The sequence below is a fragment of the Diadema setosum genome, chromosome 15 (genome assembly GCF_964275005.1).
Source record: "Diadema setosum chromosome 15, eeDiaSeto1, whole genome shotgun sequence".
Lineage (NCBI taxonomy): Eukaryota > Metazoa > Echinodermata > Echinoidea > Diadematoida > Diadematidae > Diadema > Diadema setosum.
In genome coordinates this window covers 18,924,144-18,946,671 of record NC_092699.1, presented here as the reverse complement: position 1 = coordinate 18,946,671, position 22,528 = coordinate 18,924,144, and the positions used below count along the sequence as shown (strand labels likewise).

General features: G+C 38.0%; 2 protein-coding genes across 4 annotated transcripts; one reads left to right on the top strand and one right to left on the bottom strand.

Moving 5' to 3' along the window:
• Positions 1 to 703: 703 nt before the first annotated feature.
• LOC140239002 (uncharacterized) lies at positions 704 to 2,587 on the top strand. Its single transcript, XM_072318898.1, has 2 exons — positions 704 to 878; positions 1,454 to 2,587. Exons 1-2 carry the CDS (start codon positions 873 to 875, stop codon positions 2,147 to 2,149), a joined length of 702 nt encoding a protein of 233 aa, XP_072174999.1. The 5' UTR covers positions 704 to 872; the 3' UTR covers positions 2,150 to 2,587.
• Positions 2,588 to 5,866: 3,279 nt separating this feature from the next.
• Positions 5,867 to 20,925, bottom strand: LOC140239281 (uncharacterized). Of its 3 annotated transcripts, none has more exons than XM_072319155.1 (6): positions 20,797 to 20,925; positions 13,902 to 14,536; positions 12,841 to 12,941; positions 9,328 to 9,437; positions 7,395 to 7,533; positions 5,867 to 6,424 (listed from the first exon to the last, which is right to left on the bottom strand). In XM_072319155.1, exons 2-6 carry the CDS (start codon positions 14,386 to 14,388, stop codon positions 6,113 to 6,115), a joined length of 1,149 nt encoding a protein of 382 aa, XP_072175256.1. In that variant the 5' UTR covers positions 14,389 to 14,536; positions 20,797 to 20,925; the 3' UTR covers positions 5,867 to 6,112. The 3 variants fall into 3 exon arrangements, with proteins under 3 accessions (XP_072175256.1, XP_072175255.1, XP_072175257.1); XM_072319154.1 differs by lacking the exon at positions 20,797 to 20,925 and adding an exon at positions 16,667 to 16,721; XM_072319156.1 differs by lacking the exon at positions 20,797 to 20,925 and adding an exon at positions 16,667 to 16,721 and having other exon boundaries at positions 5,867 to 6,421.
• Positions 20,926 to 22,528: the final 1,603 nt, after the last annotated feature.

Sequence of the window (22,528 nt, the reverse complement as noted above, 5' to 3'; positions counted from 1 at the left end):
GTCTTCATTGTGATGTCCTGTAAGATGGTTTTCCCGCCATTGGTTGCTCGAATGTTGCCACACCAGTCAGCTTCCCTTCGCTCATCTCTTCCAGTCGCGTATCCACTCCGTCGAATTTGAGAGGCCAAGAGGTGAGTGAAGGAAGATGAGTACTGAAGAACGTATACTACTACGTGGGGGTATGTCAACATCTCCAAACTGTATGAAATGAGTTTTCCTTCCTCGTAGACAGACAGTAAAACTTTAAAATACTAGAGATTTTCGTCAAAGCAAATTACATCAATACATTATCCGATCATTTGAAAGCTTTTCACGAGTTCAACAATACAAGGTAGACGAAAGAAAGTAACTGATAGCTAAGAGTTTAGGTGATTTTTTCGGCAAGTGTCTACTCCACAATACGACGGTGCACTCCTGCTTCTGTAGTGATCTCATAAATCTCCTCCAGGTATAATTAATGAAGAAATTCCTGCCTTGCGATACCAACTATTTGCCTGCGCCTCTGTCTACGCACTTTGTCGATCTGTCGTCACAATATCGGCAGACGTCACAAAAAGTTCATTGTGTGCGCGCGCGTCTTTTCTTTTTCCTCACTGCATGCGTCACAATGGTTACGCGCGATCACGGTAACGTACGTGGTTGTTGGGCAGATGAGTACTGAGTAGCTAGTACCCGGGGAGTTGTTAAACAATTTTGAACGCTATGATTCAATCTACCACACAAACAATGAGGCGCCAACCTGACAGAAAGGGAATCAAAAGTTCTGCATGAATACATTGTTTATACCATGGAAGAAAACTTCCTAATGTACTGGAACACATAAAAAAGAGATTTCACCAATTGCGGAGAAACATTTATCCCTTCGAAAGCAGATGGAGGTAAGAAATGACAGCATAATCTCAAATGCCTGTAGTATCGTATCGCATAATATCATATGCGATGAAATCCCATACATCCATTAAAACAATGAACATATAAACTTGCCATCAAAGCAAACACTAGGTTTAAAGTGATATAACAATATAATGTCTATAATTGAACGGACGATATGTAAAACAAACAGTATAGATGTAGCTTGAAATGAGGATATAGCGTCGATCGACGAAATAAAGAGACGCTACAATTCATTGCAGTCGTTCTCTCTTATCCACCTGAATCACCATTCAACAAAAAAGAAAACAAAAACCAACCAACCAACGAACAATACCGAGGTCTGCAAGCTATTGAGATGCCATACAATAATATCACATTCTCGGAAAGCCTCTATTCATCTATTCATTCCATCTATTCATTCATTCATGTCGTGGTAATCAATAAAACCAACATTTTTATTGAATTGCAATTCTTGTCACAATCACTTTTGAGAGAGTAGAAACATATTGTACATGATCCATTGCGATCTTCATTTGGATCAATGTTTTCTTCCTTTCATCCCTGTATTAACGTTCTGTAGATAAAGGGATGCATGAAACCATGCAAGCCTGATGAAGCACAGAACTTGCCGGTTACAGATGTGACCTTTCGCGGTTTGCCCTCCAAGTCAAAACGCATGGGTCTCAGTCACTGGAAGACAGCTTCCGGTGGGAAAGGACTTGAGCGCAACGCACGAGGGTCGAGTCAAACCACGCTCCTAGGTTGCTTGGAACCGCTGAACAACGATCCACTAGTTACCATGACATGGAACCAGAAGTCATCGCGAGTATCGGCTGCTACGCCGCTTCGTCCGAAAGAGCGAAAGGACAAGCTGCGGTTCAACGTCACGGAGCGGTGCCGCCTCAAAGAATTCCGAAACTACAACGCGGAGTGCGTACTGGAGAATTTCAAACTCCCACTGATATTTCGGAAACCGGTCTACGAGGGTCACACGACAAGGGAAGTGAGGCACAAGGAACCGCTATCGCTGCCACCGATACCGAACGGTGCGCAGGATCGCGTCCATCACAACTTGAGCCAACAAGTGCGTCCATTGTGCAGGGATTCCTTGGACCGGAAGTGGAAGGTGGCAAGCATACCTCCTGTGGAGAGACGGTTGGAGAAAAAACGTGCCAACAGCCTACCAAAACTTGAGGCGAAAGGAACGAGGGTCCCCACGCAGAGTAAAAAGGCCAGGAAATCTGTCGCAGCGTCTCTTCCAACAATCGACACATAAGAAAGAAATCATAATCAACGGGAAAATGGCAATCTAGTTGTTTTACCTTCAATATATAAAACACTGTGCAAAATACCCGATAAGAATATCCGTGCATATTCGGGTTATGACTACAACAACAATAAAGTTTTCTGTGTTGGTCTGTTGCAACCAGCGGCACATAAGTACAATAGATGTACTCATGTGCCCTACGAACTTTGAGGATCTCATATTTATACAAATCTAACGAGATCAAAAGGTACAATTCTTAAATGAAAGCTTACAGGGAGTATGGCATCGAATCCAGACAGGATTTCATCTTTGTCGCGAACTGCGACTTTGAAAAAAAAAGTAAATACACGTACAAAGGTCTTTGAAATACAAGATTGTTAGCTACCTGACGAAAGCAAACAATAGTTTTTATAAAACTGTCTCGTTGTTGAACAGCCATATACGTTATTCTGATGCATTCCGTGATGATATTGCATGTATCGATATGTCTTCTGCTTCGATACGACCACTGTGGGCAGTGAAATGAGATTTCATTAATTTGGTCATTCAAAATTCCTGAGAATTTTGTTGTGATGGCGTTGAAATTCTAGCAGCGTCCCCAACACTGAGAGCTATGAATAGAGTGTCTGAATAGCTGATGCATATACCTGCCGCCCACATGCACACACATGTACACACACAAACATACAGAGATACCAACAATTAAAAAAAAAAAAAAAAGCTACTGGTACACGTTTACAGATTATCCTTTGAAATGGAGGAATACCTAAGACAGTACTTCACACACATTTACTCGCAATAAGCACAAAGACTTATTAGTACAGTAATTTTTATGCAAAGAGCAGATTGTAATCATAAAATACAGTGTACATGTAACATGAGGCATCAAAAAAAAAAAATTTCTGGATACTGCTACATTTGTACTGTAAAAAAAAATTACAATAATATGTGGAATATCGTAAGAATTTTTGGAGACCACCTTGACAGATACCATCTTTTGGTAAACTGTCCAACTAGCTTGCTGAGTACAATTTTACTATGAATGCATTTCTTTACTTGGTGCATGAAAACATGACTCCTGACAAGCTTCCATGACATATTTTCGTACAGTTATAAAGGAAACAAATGCCATTTGCATGTTGTACTGAAAAGACTTTGAAATTCCAGTGTTTGTTGGTGTGTTTGTTATACGCGCTTGCTACCACATTGCTGCTTTTGTTGTGGGTGCAGTTTTTCTGTAATCCTTTTTGGAAAAAAAAAAATATGCAGATGTGCATTTGCATGTACAGTATACTTGACAGAGCAAATAGTTTTGAACATATTTGACAGATTTAATATACAAAATGTAGTTTTCAATGTACAAAGTCAATAACATGGTATGTGAATGCATTTTCAGCTCATTTTGTAGAGGTGCCTAGCACAGTTTAATAATAAAAAAAACAACAAACAAACAAACAAACAAACAAACTACACACACATACATTGTACCATCATTCAAGTATGTATCCTAACATGCAGTCTTCCTGAAAAAATAGTTTCACACACCACATACCCTCAATGAACATATGGTACAGCTCATCTTACTCCCCAACTTCTTTCTCTACATTAAAGGGATGTTACTGCATAACAAAATATACAAAACAATGCTTGTTTACTCTATGTAAAAATTGGTGTATACAGTTAATAATTCTGGCTATGCCAGTCTTTGTTACAGAAATTGGTTGATCTATTGACAAAAAAGAAGTTCTAACAACTACAGTGCACTCCCATTACAACGAACACGGTTATAACGAAATTTCATTATAATGAAGTAAAACTTCTGGTCCCAAAATTATCGCCATTAAAGTCTATGGTACAAAATTCATTTATAACGAACATGGTTATAGCGAAATTTTCGTTATAACGAAGTCTTTTCAGAGCGCAACTGACAAAGAAAAACAAAAGAAATGTGCTCCGTTATAACGAACTGAGAATCACTTTCGAAAATATGTAGCGGAACAAGCATTTACTGTACGAGCTGAAATTTTCGCGTACAGATATTTTCGCGAATTGCTACTTGGAGGACATTTGCGCGTGTTGTTAATTTCGCGGTTGCGACGGTCTAACTGAACGTAACTATTTGCGCGTTGTTATTTTCGCGGTTCAAAGGCGATTCGCGAAATTCGCGAAAATAAAACCACCACGAAAATTTCAGCTCGTACAGTATAGCGTCGCTGCATGGGCGAACGCATCACATCACTGTGTGTTCGCTTGGTTTGTCACGCACAGTTTCCGAGGGGAACCTGCGTTATTGTAATACAATAATCTGAAATTGAATAACTATTTGTTTTATTGTTCATATAGCTTTCCAGCGTATGACGAGTATTCAACAAACAGAATATCATATATGCTTGGCTTCCTTGTTTTCGTTATATATTGTTTTTGTTCGGTTTTAGCGAAATTTCGTTATAATGAAAGAAAACTGCCGGTCCCGAGCATTTCGTTGTAATGAGAGTGCACTGTAATAAGTGTTTTAATAAAGATACATGTTTAATACTCCTGTCAAAATGTATATCTAGACAGTATGAAAATGCAAACTGCAAATACAAACTGCTTTAACAACAGAACCATTCAAAAGTATTTATCAGTTATATGGTTTTGTTCATGGCATCAATTGTAATTTTCAATTGTTGTTGTTTGTTTTTTTTGTTGAAAAAGCACTAACAGTATAATGCCACTGCAAACGAAATGAAACATAATTCATTAAAAAAACAGAAATTGTGTGGACACTTGCTTTGAAAATCCACACACTTGATGAAACTTCTATCAATATACACTGTACCACAGATATGATTGCTACTACTTTCCAAGCCTTACAAAAGATCAGAAAATATTTGGTGCAATGAGGGATGCCATATCATGATTCACAGCCTCAATCAGATAGACTTAATACTCACGTGACAAAACATGAATTGGTTCATCCTTACTTGCCAGAGCTGGCCAGTAGTGTTATATGCATACAGATGAACAAACAGATGAATGTGATTTCATAACATTGATAACAGTCATGTTTGCCTTGGATTACCATGCAAAATTGAAAACCTTTCAAATTGAGGCTCTACAAAATCTTCTCCTTTGTGAGGGCAAATTTGAATATTATTTCAAGGTCAGTGCTGGCAGAACTCAGTGAATTGGTGAGGCACACAAATTTGTTGATTGAGGGTTCATGGTGAAGTGTTCCACTCGATTGCAGGTATGTAAAATGCACAAACAGGCCTACACAATGAAAAACAGATTTGGCATAAAACAAAAATAGCCTCATCATTTCATGATTGGTATTGCAATGTATGTATTTAAGACAATAGGACAGTAAAATAATTCAAATATAGCAAAATTCACTATCTTAGGTAAATAGGAGTATATCAATCAAATAAGAGTGTATCCTAAGAAAAGTGTATCAAAAATGTGAAAGACAACTTCTGTACAATGTACGATATTCACGAAGGTGGTACAAATGAAACCATGGTTTAAACCATGGACAAAAACTATGGAGCGCCAAGTGTCGCACAGAATATTTCATTATGAAATTGGTCATTTTGTCAACAAAATGACCGTTTCGCTAACGAAATCATCATTTCGCGGAAAAAGTGTTCATTTAGTTACAAAATAATCATTTCATCAACGAAATGACTGATTTCGTAACGAAATATTCCATGCGACACTTGGCGCTCCATGGTTTTTGTCCATGGTTTAAACCATGGTTTAATTTGTACCACCTTTGTGAATTCGGGCCAATGAGTTCTTCCCCTCTCATTTTAATGCATTTCTTAATCATTTCAGACACCTTCGCTCCTTGAATAACATTGTCATGAACTGAAACTTCAATTCCAATTCTCTCTTTGCGACTCATGACAGTTGTTTGAAAAGTTTCTTTGTATGTCCAAGCATCACACATGTAAAAAGAAAATAGAGAACTTCAGACTGCACTTTTCTTTAAAAGTCCAGCAAGCCAAGTTTTCTGATCAGCTTGTACTGGTCAGGAATCTCCATGAGAGCATTGAGCGCAAATGCTGCCTCTGCATTCTCGCGACCGGCAACAACCCGAAAGAATTCCACAAACTGGAAGTTGTCGAACATCCTCTTCGGCAGTTTGTCATCAAACTCTTTCATCATCTCCCATGGGCCGTCACCGACGCCAACCATGATTATGGACAGAGGATACTTGGAGGCCTCAACGATGGCATCTCTCGTCTGTTTCTCATTCGTCACTTGACCGTCAGCAATGATGACCAAGATGTGGTACTGCTGTGCATGGAGATAGCAAAGAAATAGTTCAAGTATATCAGTAATATTTACAAGATTTCCTCACTTTCAGACAGTCAATAATCTCACAATGACAAAAAGTTGTACCATCTTTCAGTTGGCAGCCAGTCTCATAGCTCTCCACTTCCTAACACAGGTTTGCTGACTGGAGAGATATGAATGATATTTCTTTTCAAGGAACCATCGGAGTGGCTTTTACAAATTAAAAAACAAGTCTATTTATAAATTTTTAACAAGGCTTATACACATACAAAATTACCACAAGTGACTGGAAGTGATCTTCAAGTTCCTGAGTGTCATCTGGTCATTCCAATATTTTATTCTACTGATAACAGAGTGTAAGCATTAAGGCATATAAAGATTGGCCACTAGATTTCATTTTCTCATCAAAATAGATTCATTAAATGATTGTCATAAGCTAAATAAATGCAGTAGATATCAAAATCAACTACAATTTGGTCATCAAGCAATTATGAAGGAAAGCAACAAAGTCTAGACCAAGGAAAATTGTAAATGTCAATTCAAGAGCCAGTTTAGAGTTCCTTTTTACAGTTACCAAAGGATAACCAAATTTTCATTACAAGATAATATACACTTGCAGATGATGTGAATGTATTACTGATATATTAGATTCATTGTCAAAAAAGCCATCATAGTTGTGTTACTGTTTGAAAAACAAAACTGTGAATCAAACCAAAGCTCTTAATTTGTGCTATAATTTGACATTTCTATGCTGCATTTTATCAGAGCAGTTTATGGAATGAATTTGATATCTTCCCGATTCAAAAGTACGAAGTTCGAAATGGACAGAGAATTATTTCACTTCACATCAGAGAATTGCAACCAAAAAAGCCCAAAGTTAATCTCTATGAACCATGTGTTATCACGTAACAACACATCAAATAAAGTTTTCAAAACAAAAGTTAAAATCATACTATTAAAGTTTACTCACAGACTTTGTCTTCTTAACAACATTGATGGCACGGTAAATGAGGGGCCCAAAGTTGGTGGGACCACTCAGTTGGATGTTTGCTGCTATTCTTGTGTAGCAATCCAGGACATCATGGAACCCATGACACATTCCATCTTGTCTACAACACAAAAAGAAAAAAAAAATAAAGAAAAATATGTGATTGTGATTCTAACAGTGCTGCAATGCAGAAGTAACTTTTTGAGATAGATTTGAATGTTACTGTCTAAATGTCAAAACATGTGAAGGGCGTAATTTCAATGGAGGAGACTTCACCATGAGTGATGAGTGATTAAGTGCCGTAACTCGTGCGACTCAAGAGACAAAAAAAATGGCTTGCACATTCACCAGGAAGGAGACTCCAGGATGACTTCAGAGATATCACCAAAATAAATGATAATTTTATTCATCCAGAAGTCACAAAGACACCGCCGCAACATCTCGCCGAGAGGTCTTGCAGACATCGCGAATGAAATTAGTCTCTACGACTTGGCTGCGACCTGCTGGAAACTGGAAGAGTCTAAAAAAAAGAAAAATTTGAACATATTTGATTCTCTGTGACTCCCCGGAGACTCGGCCGCATTCCAGGAGACGTCACAAGGACATTGCGGAGACATCTCCACGACCACTCCATAACCAGGGAGACTCAAGTCGCCATCAGATCGCTAAGTAGTCGCCAGCCAAGTGAGATACCCACTTAAGCATTGTACATTATTTGAAGGCTTACTGGAAAACAAGTGAAAGCTCTTCACACACAAGCAGTACAGTATGTCCCAAAAAAAATTACAACGTGGCCCTCCGCAATGATATCTTTAAAAATAGTGAATCAATCTAAATACAAATTCAGGGTATGAAACTATAACTCATTGCCCACATCTTACAGAAAACCCCACTCGATTGCTTCAGTGGTCAAAGAGAAATACGGAATTTTGTAGAGGATGTCAGGAATCTCTTCTGTCCAAGTTCTGTCTATTATTCACACACAAGATCATCGAAATGCTAAACTCGGAAGAATCCCATTCATGACACGCTTTACAACAATCCACATTTCTCTGTGACCGCTTAACTAAATTGAATGGGGATTTCTGCAGAATAGAGCTAAAATGTTATATTTTAAGAGCCTGAAGTAGCATTTAAAGAATGTAATCATATTGGGCGTTATCAATGCGAAAATCTGATTGTAATTTTGGGGGGACATACTGCAGTAAGTCTCCCCAAAAATTACAATCAGATTTTCGAGTTGATAACACCCAATATGATCAACCTGTCTCGGGGCTACTTCAGGGTCTTAAAATATAACATCTTAGCTCTATTTTGCAGAAAACCCCATTCAATTTGGTTAAGCGGTCACAGAGAAATGCGGATTGTTGTACAGCATGTCATGAGTCTGATTCTTCCAATTTTAGCAATTCAATGCTCATGTGTGTGAATAATAGACAGAATCTGGACAGAAGAGATTCCCGACATCCTCTACAAAATTCCGTATTTCTCTTTGACCAATGAAGCAAATCGAGTGGGGTTTTCTGTAAGATGTGGGCAATGAGTTATAGTTTCATACCCTGAATTTGTATTTGGATTGATTCACTATTTTTAAAGATATCATTGCGGAAGGCCCCGTTGTAATCTTTTTTTGGACATACTGTATGATGGTTGGGCGGGGGCATGCAGAGAAACATTGATCTACGTCTAACTGGAGCAGGCAGGGAAAATGTAATTACTTTGTCATGACTAGAATCTGACATTACATTCTTCCAAATCATTAGTCTTTGCAGGACTTTTAGGCTGCTTCTATTCAGCAATGGTTGCATTCACCCTTTTTATTTATTTATCTATTTTTTGTTCTTAAAAACATATTTGCTCTACATCACTGCTGAAAGAAATGTTCTTCATTTGTCAGAAAACACTTCCAATTTACCTGAATGGAAACACAGTCCTATCCTGAGTTGAAATGTCTCCAAAGCCAAAGACTGGAATGAGGCCATCATCATCAAATGGAGCCAAGGTCTGACCTAGGATGGTAATAACCTAGAAAGAATGAAAGGGGTAACAGACATATTACAAGTAGCCTAATCTTGACAGTCATTAGCCTGCCCTATTAGTTTGTTCCTAAAATGACATGATCAGTAAGAAAGTTGAAGCACTTATAATCTCAGTTTTAAAGTGATATACATTTCATATCTATTTGTCATATTTGTCATTTAGTTTTTCTTTAAATAAATTCTTAACATTTGCCTGCTTTTGTTTGCAGATATTGTTTCTCATTCATTTCATAATAAATGATAAAAGATATATACATGTGTATATGTATGTATATATATATATATATATATATATATATATATATATGTATATATATACATACATAATATATAAGTATGTGTGTGTGTAGACAGAGAGAAACATAGATATGTGTGTGTGTTCATAATAGATATAATCAAGCAAAAGCATACAAAACAGGGTGTATACAATATCTATTACAAAACCTTGTTTGAATAGATCAATACAAATTTGTTTGTATAATTTCATAGGATATTGCATATAAACATTGTATTGTATTGCACATGCAAGGTGTACTGGTCATGCAGTGTGCATGTTGCTGGGAATTTTGAATTTGTGGAGTAATAGTGCCAATGTTCAGAAGGATTATTTGGTTAAAGAAGAAAAGAAGAGAAAGCAAAATTAGATCTTGACATTCAAATCAATCATTCATGGGTGTATTTCAGCAGTGAGTACTTACAAGGGCCTCAACAGAAAACTGAGAAGAGGCAGCTTTCTCTATTTGGGTACCGACTTCCAGGCATTAGGACCATTTTGCATAGTTTTTGTTGTTGTTTTGCACTGTGGTTGGGGTTGTTTAAAGGGGAAGGCTAGTAACTGATCAGTGGGAATCGGTGGAAATGCTGGGAGATGATTGTTTAAATCCTTATGGGATTCATTCAAGAGTACATTATATATCTATTGTTGTGTGAAAATTATTTGCTTCAGAATGGTCTCGTATTCAAGTAATCTGTCTAACATAAGTTTACCTCAGATATTTCTTTTAGTGTACCAGTAACAGTGAGTCTATTCTCTTTCTCTTTTTTTTTTTATATCCGTTCCTATGCATTCATACCGGCATATGCACCCAATCAATCGCAATTTCAAACCAGGGAGCGTTGTATTGTTTTGTTATTGCATTTTCATAATGAAGTACAGTATGCTTGTGTCCACGATGGCGCGTGTTGTACCATAGTCTCATTTCCCCCTTTTTTTGTTCTTTTTTTTTTCCCTTCCCAAGTTAATTTCATGTCAGTTGACATTGGTTTCTTTGACTTTGTGTACGTATTTTTAGAGGGTCCCATACCCTACAAGCTTTGCTTTTTAAGTGGGACCCTCCATTTCCATTCTAATCTTTGTATTAGGTATACCTTAGAAACAAAATTCTGTTGTTACTTGTGACCTCTTGTACGTTTTCTTTGAAATTGTTATAAATTTGTTCTGTAAATGTATTGTATATATTTTTTCTGTTTATTCAATGGAAATGGAAATAAAATTGAATTGAATTGAATTGTGCAGTTTAATGTTTCCAGGTAAGCGTCCCTGGTCAGTGACGGGGCATTAAACTGCACATTACTTGAATATGAGACCATTCTGAAGCAAATAATTTTCACACAACAATAGATATACAATGTATTCTTGAATGAATCCCATAAGGATTGGAACAATCATCTCCCAGCATTTCCACTGATTCCCACTGATCAGTTACTAGCCTTCCCCTTTAAGTGAATATCAGAAGTATGATGAGTTGCATAAGAATGGACACTGGCATTATGTACGAAAGTGTTTTGAAAAATTAAAGGCAGAGATTGTTTTGAAAATCTAAATATAACTAGAAATGTCGCTTTGGCGACTGGTATGCCTCCGCCATAATGCATGATTTTCCCAATAGGTCTAGATAGTACATGTGGACACTGTGTGATTACATTTTCACAAAATTGGCAAAATATTGGAATGACAAGTTTGTCACAAATGTGTTGAATGTTCACCTTCCTTGACGTAGGTTTAATTGGATGAATAGGAGAGCATGTATCTAGGGATTTAAGGACTTTAACTTGACTTTGAACCATTCATACATTTAGGCATTGAGTAATTTTCAAGGTACAGGTGTGGAGAAAAAGTGCAATTTCTGAATTGAATAGTAAATTGTTACCATTTTCATCTGGCCCTTGACCCTAAAATTCATGAGATAATTACTTTCAGGTAGAACATGCATAATATGTACTAAGTTTCAAGGTAACTTGAGCCACTTCCGAGATATGGAGGAAAAAGTTAGTTCAGCACTTTCAATTGATCTTTGACCTTTTGACCTTTTGACCTTTGAGGCAAAAAAGAGAAAAAAAACTTTCCAGAGAATTTCTATTAAGTTACACACGCATACACCAAGTGTAAAAAAATAACCCTGCTGGCATTGCATAAACATGAGGGTAATAGTAAAATTTTGAAGTCTTGCACTTGACCTTTGACCCCTGACCTTTGACCCCATGAACCCTACATTCTCTAATCACTTCCAGTCAGTATATGTATATACTATGTTCCATGAAGATACCTTGAACAATTTTCCAAGGTACAGAGAAAAAAAAAGAAGTTTTAATATTTCTACTTGACCTTTTGACCTTTGACCTTTGACCGCATGACCCAAACTTTCACCAGAGAATCTTAATTGGGTAATACATGTATACACTAAGTTCCAAGAAAATATCTTCAGGCATTCAATAGATATGGTGGAAATAGTGAAATGTTATGTATTTGACCCTGACCTTTTGACCTTTGACCTTTGACCTCATGACCCAAACTTTCACCAGAGAATCTTAATTGGGTAATACATGTATACACTAAGTTTCAAGAAAATATCTTCAGGCATTCAATAGATATGGTAGAAATAGTGAAATTTTATGTATTTGACCTTGACCTTTTGACCTTTGACCTTGAGCATGTGCACCCAAAAGTTGATAGGCACAACTTCACCCCCTAATACACATACATGCCAAGTTTCATTAGAATACCTCAACAGGTTTCGATAGTTACCTTGTCCACAAAATTCATTGCGGACGGACGGAAGGACGGACGGACGGAAGGACGGACGGACGGAAGGACGGACGGACGGACGGACGGACGGACGGACAACCCGAAAACATAATGCCTCCGGCACCACTTCGTGGCGGAGGCATAAAAACAGCTGTTTGAAATACACAAATATTATCTACTAGTATTTAAGCACTTTGAATAAAAAAAAAAAAATGAATAAAAAAAATATATATATGTGCCTAAAGGCAAACTCAGCAAGCACTCAGATATGGCAGTTCATACAAAAGCTCAATAAAGAAAGAGAGAGAGAAAAAAGAAAAGAAAAAAAAAACCTGATGGCTGATGCTGACATGAGCAAACAAACCTGCTGGTAGGGGTTAAGATGTCCTGGTTGAATTTCATGCAAACTCCGGCCCCCGTAGGTCTGCATTCCTGTGTGTAGGTTGCTCTTTGTGAAATCAATTCCTATGGAAAATAATGAAACCACCAATAAGAGTGAATAAATGTGTCTTAAATACTGCTCTATTTTATACTTTATTGAAAAACATCACAAAACTATAACAAATATTCACGGAATTCTTCTTCTTCTTCTTTATTTTACTTTCAGGAAACCATTGTGGATCATGGCATCCTCACTACACTGCACGAAACTGAGATTCTAATACAGTTGAACCTCTCGTATCCGGACAAGTTGGGACCGGGGCTCATCCGGATAAGGGATTTGGCCGGATATGGGAGACTCAATGCTTTATACATGTACATATACATACACATGTACTGATGTAGCCCATTGTAGTACCACATGTAGTAATGTGTATACTGCAACCTTTTCATTGTTACACTCAGTAACAGACCCCAAAATAGAGGTTTGTGTTTGCAAGAATGAAATCATTTTCTTTTATAAATTCTTGGGATGATTTACCTAAATAATTATTAAGAAATGTATCAAGTATATCTCATGGAGTTGGGAATCCCCCTTTCCTCCCGTAATTATAATAAAAAAAAAAAAAAAAATCACGGCGAGATTGCGTCCGTATAATAGAGAGATCCGGATAAAGGGAGGCCGGATAATAGAGGTTCAACTGTATTGGGAAATGCATGCTTGTATAATGGGTGGAAATGAGTTGCTGGCTTGGCGAAGGTCTGTGCTCTCCACATGCTTTTTCAGTTACTGAATTTCTGAAAAGGAATTCATTCCTTCAGGGCAGTGAGGATGTCATGCACTTTATACCACATATTGCTTCCTGTGGTCAGCAGGCCATGAAACAGATACATGACCCATGTTTGATATTCGTACTAAAAGGGCTATTACAATAATGACAGATAGCAAAGAAATGAATCTGCAAACTCAACAGGTACTAGATATTCGTTATTAAAGCTTCATGGCGGAAGGTATGATAACAAAATATCATTTAGTATTAATACCAAATATAAGGTTGCTGGACTCCAAGCCTGATTGGCGAATGGCGTTGCTGACCTCATCAACAGAGTAAAACTTGTCTGCGATCCTTTGGAACACTGTGTTGCGATCTACAGCACAAAATGAACCAAACAGTCTGGAGAAGAGGCTACCACAGGAAGGACTCTTCATGGCACTCAACTCCTTCGAGAGGTCGGGATAAAGGCTGTCGTATGATGGAGGATCTCTGTTTGGTGCTCTCCTCTGTTGATCAGAACCACTATCTCCACTTCCAGCTCCGGAATTTGTGGTAGAAGTTCTTGGTGTAGTAGCTTTTTTCTTTGACTTAGAACCACCGCTGCACCAAGTGTAGATCTTATGTGTCACGAAAATGACACCGATTACAAATACAATTTGGAGAGCGAAAAGGAGAGGACCATCCAAGTTCTCTTCGAGTTTATCAAGGGAGCCTTTATTTGGGCCTTGAGGATAGTTTCCACTCTTATATCCCATAGTTGACACAGTTGACGTTCCCTTCCACAAAACTTAGCAAACTGACACCACTGTTGACTCAAATTTCTTGTCCACACTTGGCTCCTGGATACATACAGTTGAGTCTGAATCTGCTCTCAGCTAGGTAGGAGTGTGCATTTACATAAACCTACAAATGAGAAAATGTGTGAAATAATTATTAAATATTGAACATTTAAAACAGCATATCCAAGTCTTTTTGTTTGTATCATTGTGCTCTGTTAATTAAGATTATGAATATCTTCAGTACATGCATCCCATTAACAAATGTGAGCACCAAAGCCTCAATTGTGAATGATGGTTTCGAGCTTGTGTACCTTGGATTGTCATTTACAATATCTTTAACAAAGCTGTCTAGGAGTGTACAAAGAGGACAATAAAAAAAATTCAGAAGGGGGGGGGGGGACAAAACAACAAGGGAAAATATAACTCAGTGGAAAATGTGATGAAAACCCAAAGCCCGAGAGAGAGAGAGAGGGAGAGAAACACAATGAAAGCATTGCATTGTGAATAGCGTATTCATATACTTGCAAGAACAGACTCAAAGAACAAAATACAACCGTTGGTAGTGGTGAGGTAGATTATCTAACCACCCATCCATAAAATTCAATCACATTGCCTCATTAGAGCATAGTCTATTATGTACAAGTAGCTTACTATGTAGCTTAGATGTAGTCTTCCTTGATTTCAATAAGGCATTTGATTGCGTCCCACACCACTGACTCTGTGCCAAACTTGAGTATCATGGCATAACCAGTGATGCTCTTCGCTGGATAACAGCACTCCTGTCTGATCGCCAGCAAGCAGTCATGGTAAATGGGACTCGCTCACCATGGAAACCTGTGACGTCAGGGGTACCGCAAGGTTCGGTGATTGGGCCTGTCTTATTTCTGTTATATATTACACGTAACGACATCAACACCAATATTCAGTCCAAAATGCGCCTCTTTGCGGACGACAGCATCATCTATTGGGAGATCATGACTCTGCATGATCACAACATCCTCCAATATGACTTACACAAGCTGTCAGACTGGTCAAAGAAGTGGCTGATAGGTTTCAACATCCAGAAATGCGCAGTGATGACTATTAGTATTAGAAGAAAGCGCAAGCCCAGCATGCAAAGGTACACTCTACTTGACACCAACATCCCACGAGTAGATCAGTATAAATACCTTGGAGTCACAGTCACACATGACCTCCGTTGGAGTGCCCACTGCCAGTCTGTGCTTTCTAGAGTCAACCAAGCCCTAGGTCTGTTGCAGAGGACTCTGTCTCCATGTTCCAAAGAGGTGAAAGTCCAAGCCTACAAGTCACTCGTCCGACCATAACTTGAGTATGGAGTAGAAGCCTGGAATCCTTATGAGGATACTTCCATCAACCGATTGGAACAGGTACAACGAGCTGCTGCCCATTTTGTCTACCAAGACCATACGTTCATCTCCTGTCACGCCATTACTATCCAAGTTGGACTGGGACCTGTTACACACCCGCCGTCTTCTTGCACAAGCAACAATGTTTTACAAAATACAACATAACCTGGTGAATATCTCCTTCCCAGCCATCATAATCCCAGCAACTTATATTGGCAGAAATGACCACCTCCTCAAATACACAGTCCCGGAAGCCACAATCGATCCATACAAATATTCATTCTTCCCAAGAGCAACAAAACTGTGGAACCGCCTACCATACTCTACAGTTACTTCAACAAGTTCAAGAACACCTACTGCTTTCCAAGAGGATGCCCTCCCATCTATTTGGAACATGCAGCCCCCAGTAGGATCCAGAATGCTATAAACCAACTGGCTTGGTTTTTACTTGCACATGGCAAAATTTTCATTTTGTAAATTTATTTATAATTGATTATATTTGCCATCTGTAAATACACTCTGTCCGTTGGCCGTTGATGTCACCGTGTACCATCCCAGTATAGCTTCCCACGAAAAGCTGCAACAGGGATTACTTCTTCAAGGTTCAAGGTTTAAGGTATACATACAGGTATGAAGATTACAATACATGAATGTAAATAACTAACGTATAATTAACGGGCTGGGATGTAGAAAGATTTTCCAACGTAAATCTACACGTATGGGGCCACAATCAGCGCCAGCGGCATCGCGCAGCGTTCGAGCGAGCTCCCCCATGGCTGAGTTGAACTGACGGGCTTGATCGCATACATTTTCGACAAATGTTTGCTCTAGGAAGAACAACTGCGCTGTAATAAAAAGATGTGTAACAATATTTCTTTTTCACTCACATAAACTTGCGTGATTTAGGCTGCTGTGACGTGCGATGTCTGTTGCCCACTGTTGGATACGGCACACTGACCGCCCGCGTTGTCACCGTACCGGTACTGCTAGCTAGCTAGCTCGCTCCGCGCCGGTGGGTTTGTGATTCTGTGGCCGCGCTGCTGCATGATCTGTTGTTGATTGCACTACTGACCCGCCGACCCTGCCCCTCGTAAAGCTACGTGTATTTCCCTCGCGATTGCGTAATCTTCCTATTGACGTAAATGGGTTGAGAATTCGTGTACTAGTACATACACGCCTTTGTAGTGCTACCTTTTGTAATACGAGATGCGAATACAATGTATACGGCAAATTTAATGCAGACGAGTGTTTTCTCCTTTCAGAAATAAACAATCTTGGTTTAGAAAGACGTCACAGACCCTATCCCCAATAGTGTCCTACCATCATGTTCTATTTATAGACGATAATTTCTAGACACCAATGCGAATGATGTGAAAAAAAAAAAAAAATCGTTCACAATCAGATAATGCGTGAATCATTGTTACTAACCAAACCTGCAGCATTACCATTACAAACTGATGCAATCCGTCGCATCCTTGCTTCAGGAGATGGGGTTAAACCGAAAAAGATGTCCAAGTCATTTACGTATTTGTGGAATACTAACAATAACATGAAAGTAGAGTATCGACGTAGTTATTTTCGTATGTGATATACACCTTGATATATATATATATATATATATATATATATATATATACATGTATATATATATATACATATATACGTATACATGGGCAAAAATTTGTCAAAACTACGTCTCTCACAGAGTTTTCATATTGAACTACTTTTTTTTTATTTATGTTTTAATGAAAAATTATACAGAATCACACTATTTACAACAATTAACTTGATTAGAATAACACAATCACTGAACAATGTAGAGGAATTGTAAAAAAGAAGAAAAAAAGGCAGAACATTAAGTTACCATATACAAATCAGATCTTGTTCAAGAGCGATATTCCGAGATTGGGAAGGAAAATAAAACAAACAAACAAGCAAACAAACTAATGAGTGACCAATTAACAGTTTCATCCTCCCTTCCAACTGAAAAAAAGAACATATTGAACTACTGTTGTGAATCACGTGTATATATGTATATGTGATAAAAACCTAAAATGGCATTAAACTAACGCTTTATCCTGGCGAGGAAAGCGCAGGATATATATATATATATATATATATATATATATATATATATACATACATACTGGTGTACTGTCAAAATGCATTACCACTCTACTTCGTCATCTTTTATATACATACATAGATATCTATCTATCTATCTATCTCTATATATATATATATATATATATATCTACATAATCAAATTTAATGTGTATCTCTAGTCTATATACCCAGGTTTTTTGTTTTTAGCCATCTTTTTTTTTTTTTTTGGGGGGGGGGGGGGGTTCAAATTCATGCACATCCCGGGGAATGAAAATTAGGCTGTAGAGGGGCATACCACACTCTTAGTTGCTCCGATCCCCTAAAACAGAAAACAAAACAAAACACAAACACAAACACACACGCACACACCGTACACACACACACGCACACACACACACACACTATGGAAAATACTTTCAACATACAACAACACCCCACGTATATAGTCCATCCTCGGCCAGTGATGGACACAATGCATAGTCAATTTCAAGAAGGTTACAACTACAAGTATAATCATACAGTCACTCTTCTATATGTTGGTATATAGTTTGAAAATAAACGATAATGACGATGAACAACTAAAATAAACAAAATTTGACACCATGCTTTACATAGATAAATGAACAATCAGCAACATGGCAAAATACATAACATTAGTATTAAATGTTGAATAACATAATGCTAAACTAACAAAAACTGTCATATAGAGTATAGTTAGATATACAAAATACCAAATAATTGTCAGCCATGTAATTAGAAAAGTATGTTGAAAATGAGGATTCCACTTGAAAGAATAGCTTGCATTTATGTGGATTTATCTATAAAAAAAACCCAGATTATAACCAAACACTGAAAAAAAAAAAAAAGCTTGAGAGAAATAGCTGTGTATATATATCTGCACACTTCTATAAGCACACAACACATGGGAAAGGGTAAGATACAACTGCGGGAGCAAAGGGGGGGGGGGGGGGGGGCGGGGGAGGAGCTCCTATACTGATCTGTTCACATGGAAATATTTAAAGGTCCTGTTTACCTTTTGGAGCAGTGATTTAAAAAAATGTTCAAGAAAATGTACAAATGAACGTTTTCATTTCAAAGAGTGAATATCATGAAATTTCAGTAAAAAAAAAAAAAGGTTACCCGTGTGAGCTTAAAAATCAGTATTCTGAGCGTTTATTTTGTAAAAGTAACATCGAGTTTGACTATCATTACCATGCACATATCACACACACACACGCACACGCACACGCACATGCACACACACACACACACACACACACACACACACACAAGTAACCCCTCCTTAATCCAAATATTTAACCTTTTAATGAAAAGATTAAGAGCAAACTGATTTCGCTGAGGGATTTCTGCACTTGATTAACTTCTGTGTAAAAATGAGACATATTTTGTTGGAGTAGTTATGTGTCATGTATAATTATGTGAGTAATCATTGAAGACAATTATGTGTTGTTACATATTGGTATAACAATATCTGAGGCCATTGAGTGGCTTATCCATTGCAGTTATAGGTTATGAGCAAATTGATTTCGCTGAGGGATTTCTGCACTTGATTAACTTCTGTGTAAAAATGAGACATATTTTGTTGTGTCATGTGTAATTAGGTGAGTAATCATTGAAGACAATTATGTGTTGTTACATATTGGTATAACAATATCTGAGGCCATTGAGTGGCTTATCCATTGCAGTTATAGGAAGGGGTTGGACATAGTCATTCCCCTAAAACTGTGCTCACCTGACTGTAAAACACACACACACACACACACACATGAAAAGTGTCACGATATAGGTGTGTGAAGAGGTCAAAGGGTGGGTGATAAAACGTTAAGACACCTCTTCTGATGTGCATGGGGAGTTTTAGATTTTTGAAATTTTGAATATTGATAACATTAACCATTCCATAATAATTTTTACACAGAAATTAGTCAATAAATGTGGAAATATCAATGCCAAATTATTTTGCTTAAAACCCCTTCGTTCAAAAGTTATGTTATATCTTGTGTTTTGTTGTATATGAGCTAAGGTGGTTTAGGCAAAAAGTATAAACATATATTATAAACAAAACTGCAATATTCCCAGAGATAACTGTGCAATATTAGTAAGTCATATAAGGCTTCCAAGCTGAATCTTCATCAAGAGTAAATCTAGAATTGAGTAACTCAATATTAATAGTGGTAGGGGCCTATATACATACATATAATGTCTATTTCTTAGGCGTGCATTTACGTACGGTGTAATTATGCACGCCTAAGAATTAGAGTACTACACTATCAGACTGAAAACCAATCTATAAGATTGTGGTGAGGGACCAATTCCAAATTATGTAGAGAAAAGGGATTGACTTCTAAATCTATTAGATTGAGATCTTAATCTATGTAATTTGGATTGGTCCCTCATTTTAAGAATTTTGAAAGAAGTAAGTGTTGCAGCACACCTACAATCGAAATAAGCGGACTGTTTTGTGGTCGACATGTTTGGTTCCCGTGGATTATCTAGTCTAGATTCTAGACACTAGCATTTTACAGGACTACCACTAAACTGAGTGCAGCCCCTAGATACGACTGTTGAGATATTAATTGTACGAGGATTATCAATTATGGATGAGTAAATAATGTGCTAGCTCACTCAATATCCTGTGATGAGGTATGCGGAATCGGTGATCGAAAAAAAGAAGAAGATAAGAACATTTACAGTTCAGAACATAGACTAGCCTACCTATCGCGCCGTGCATGCATTGCATTACCCGACAGTACAGTCTTGCGCGCACGTGGGTTCCATACAGAAACTCATTGCATCACGACTACTAACTGTGCTCGAGGTGATCCCGAGTTAGAGTTATATTACATGTAGGTGGAGTGTTCGTGTTGAACTACGAGAACTCGGTATTACTTACCTTTAATATACAGCCAAAATGTCGTGGCTTTTTGGTATACGTAAAGATCAACCTCTCGCTGAGGCTCCTCAGTTACCCACTATCCCAGGTGAAAGTGCTCAAAGTGGAGATGGGAAGGAAAATGATGGCAGACGTGGAGGCGCAGCTGGTGGAGGACAGGGAGGTGGAAGCAGTAGCTGGAGTAACTTCGACCCCACAGGTTTGGAGCGGGCTGCGAAGGCTGCCCGTGATCTCGATAAATCAGGTACGGTACGTTGCGTGGTCACTACACGTATGATCATTTTGATGATGGCACTGAACTCTGATCACAGCACAACTTCCCCAGCAAGCAGTTTCACTAATTTTAACAACCGTTCAACTATCAAAACCTTTTAACGCTATAATCAAACTTGACAAAGACACCCTAGGCCTAAATGGGATGAGGCTATGTTTCATTGTTTGTTTGTTTGTTTGTTTTTGTCAATTCAAATGGACATCCAAAAAGCTCCAGCCTGAAGGACAAGAATTAAACTCTTCTTGCAGATTGATGATAATCAGCAGTATTTTCTGCACCACGATTGCCAATTCAGTAGTCATATTAATTTACCTAAATAAAAAGTTAAAGTGATTCCTTAGAGTATTTCTATTTTCAGTATATTTTAAGGAACAAATACATGTCACATGATGTACTAGGTAGTCGTAGTAGGACTTGGGACTCGGAAGTCAGTAAGACAGTAGGACCGGCTGTTCACAATCAGATATGTTCTTATGAACATGTAGATACAAATAAGAAACCCATGTGGCCACAGAGTAAGCTTTGAAGGGAATCTGACTATTCATAGTTAAGTTCAGATGCTTTGGTTACCAAAAAATCCATTATTGGCAGTACATTCTTTTTTCCTGGACTGGTAAAAGGAATGTAAAGCAAAAGTTAGGCAATAAACAGGTCCTTTGAATGCTTCTTTCTTATTGAGCAGGGCCAAGGAGACCTGTTTATGTACTATTATTGTGTTTTTTTTTCTTTTTATGCCTCCGCCACGAAGTGGTGCCGGAGGCATTATGTTTTCGGGTTGTCCGTCCGTCCGTCCGTCCGTCCTTCCTTCCGTCCGTCCGTCCGTCCGTCCTTCCGTCCGTCCGTCCATCCGTCCGTCCGTCCGTCCTTCCGTCCGTCCGTAATGAATTTTGTGGACAAGGTAACTATCGAAACCTGTTGAGGTATCCTAATGAAACTTGGCATGTATGTGTATTAGGGGGTGAAGTTGTGCCTATCAACTTTTGGGTGCACATGCTCAAGGTCAAAGGTCAAAAGGTCAAGGTCAAATACATATATTTCACTATTTCCACCATATCTATTGAATGCCAGAAGATATTTTCTTGAAACTTAGTGTATACATGTATTACCCAATTAAGATTCTCTGGTGAAAGTTTGGGTCATGAGGTCAAAGGTCAAAGGTCAAAAGGTCAGGGTCAAATACATAAAATTTCACTATTTCCACCATATCTATTGAATGCCTGAAGATATTTTCTTGAAACTTAGTGTATACATGTATTATCCAATTAAGATTCTCTGGTGAAAGTTTGGGTCATGAGGTCAAAGGTCAAAGGTCAAAAGGTCAGGGTCAAATACATAAAATTTCACTATTTCCACCATACAGTGTGTGTATCTATTGAATGCCTGAAGATATTTTCTTGGAACTTAGTGTATACATGTATTACCCAATTAAGATTCTCTGGTGAAAGTTTGGGTCATGAG

Coding starts and splice junctions, on each gene's coding strand:
- LOC140239281 (XM_072319155.1), bottom strand. CDS start 14,388: ATGGGATATAAGAGTGGAAACTATCCTCAAGGCCCAAATAAAGGCTCC. Junction 12,942..13,901: donor GTCCAGCAACCTTATATTTG/GTATTAATACTA, acceptor TATTTTCCATAG/GAATTGATTTCACAAAGAGC. Junction 6,425..7,394: donor TTGTTAAGAAGACAAAGTCT/GTGAGTAAACTT, acceptor CTCCATGCACAG/CAGTACCACATCTTGGTCAT.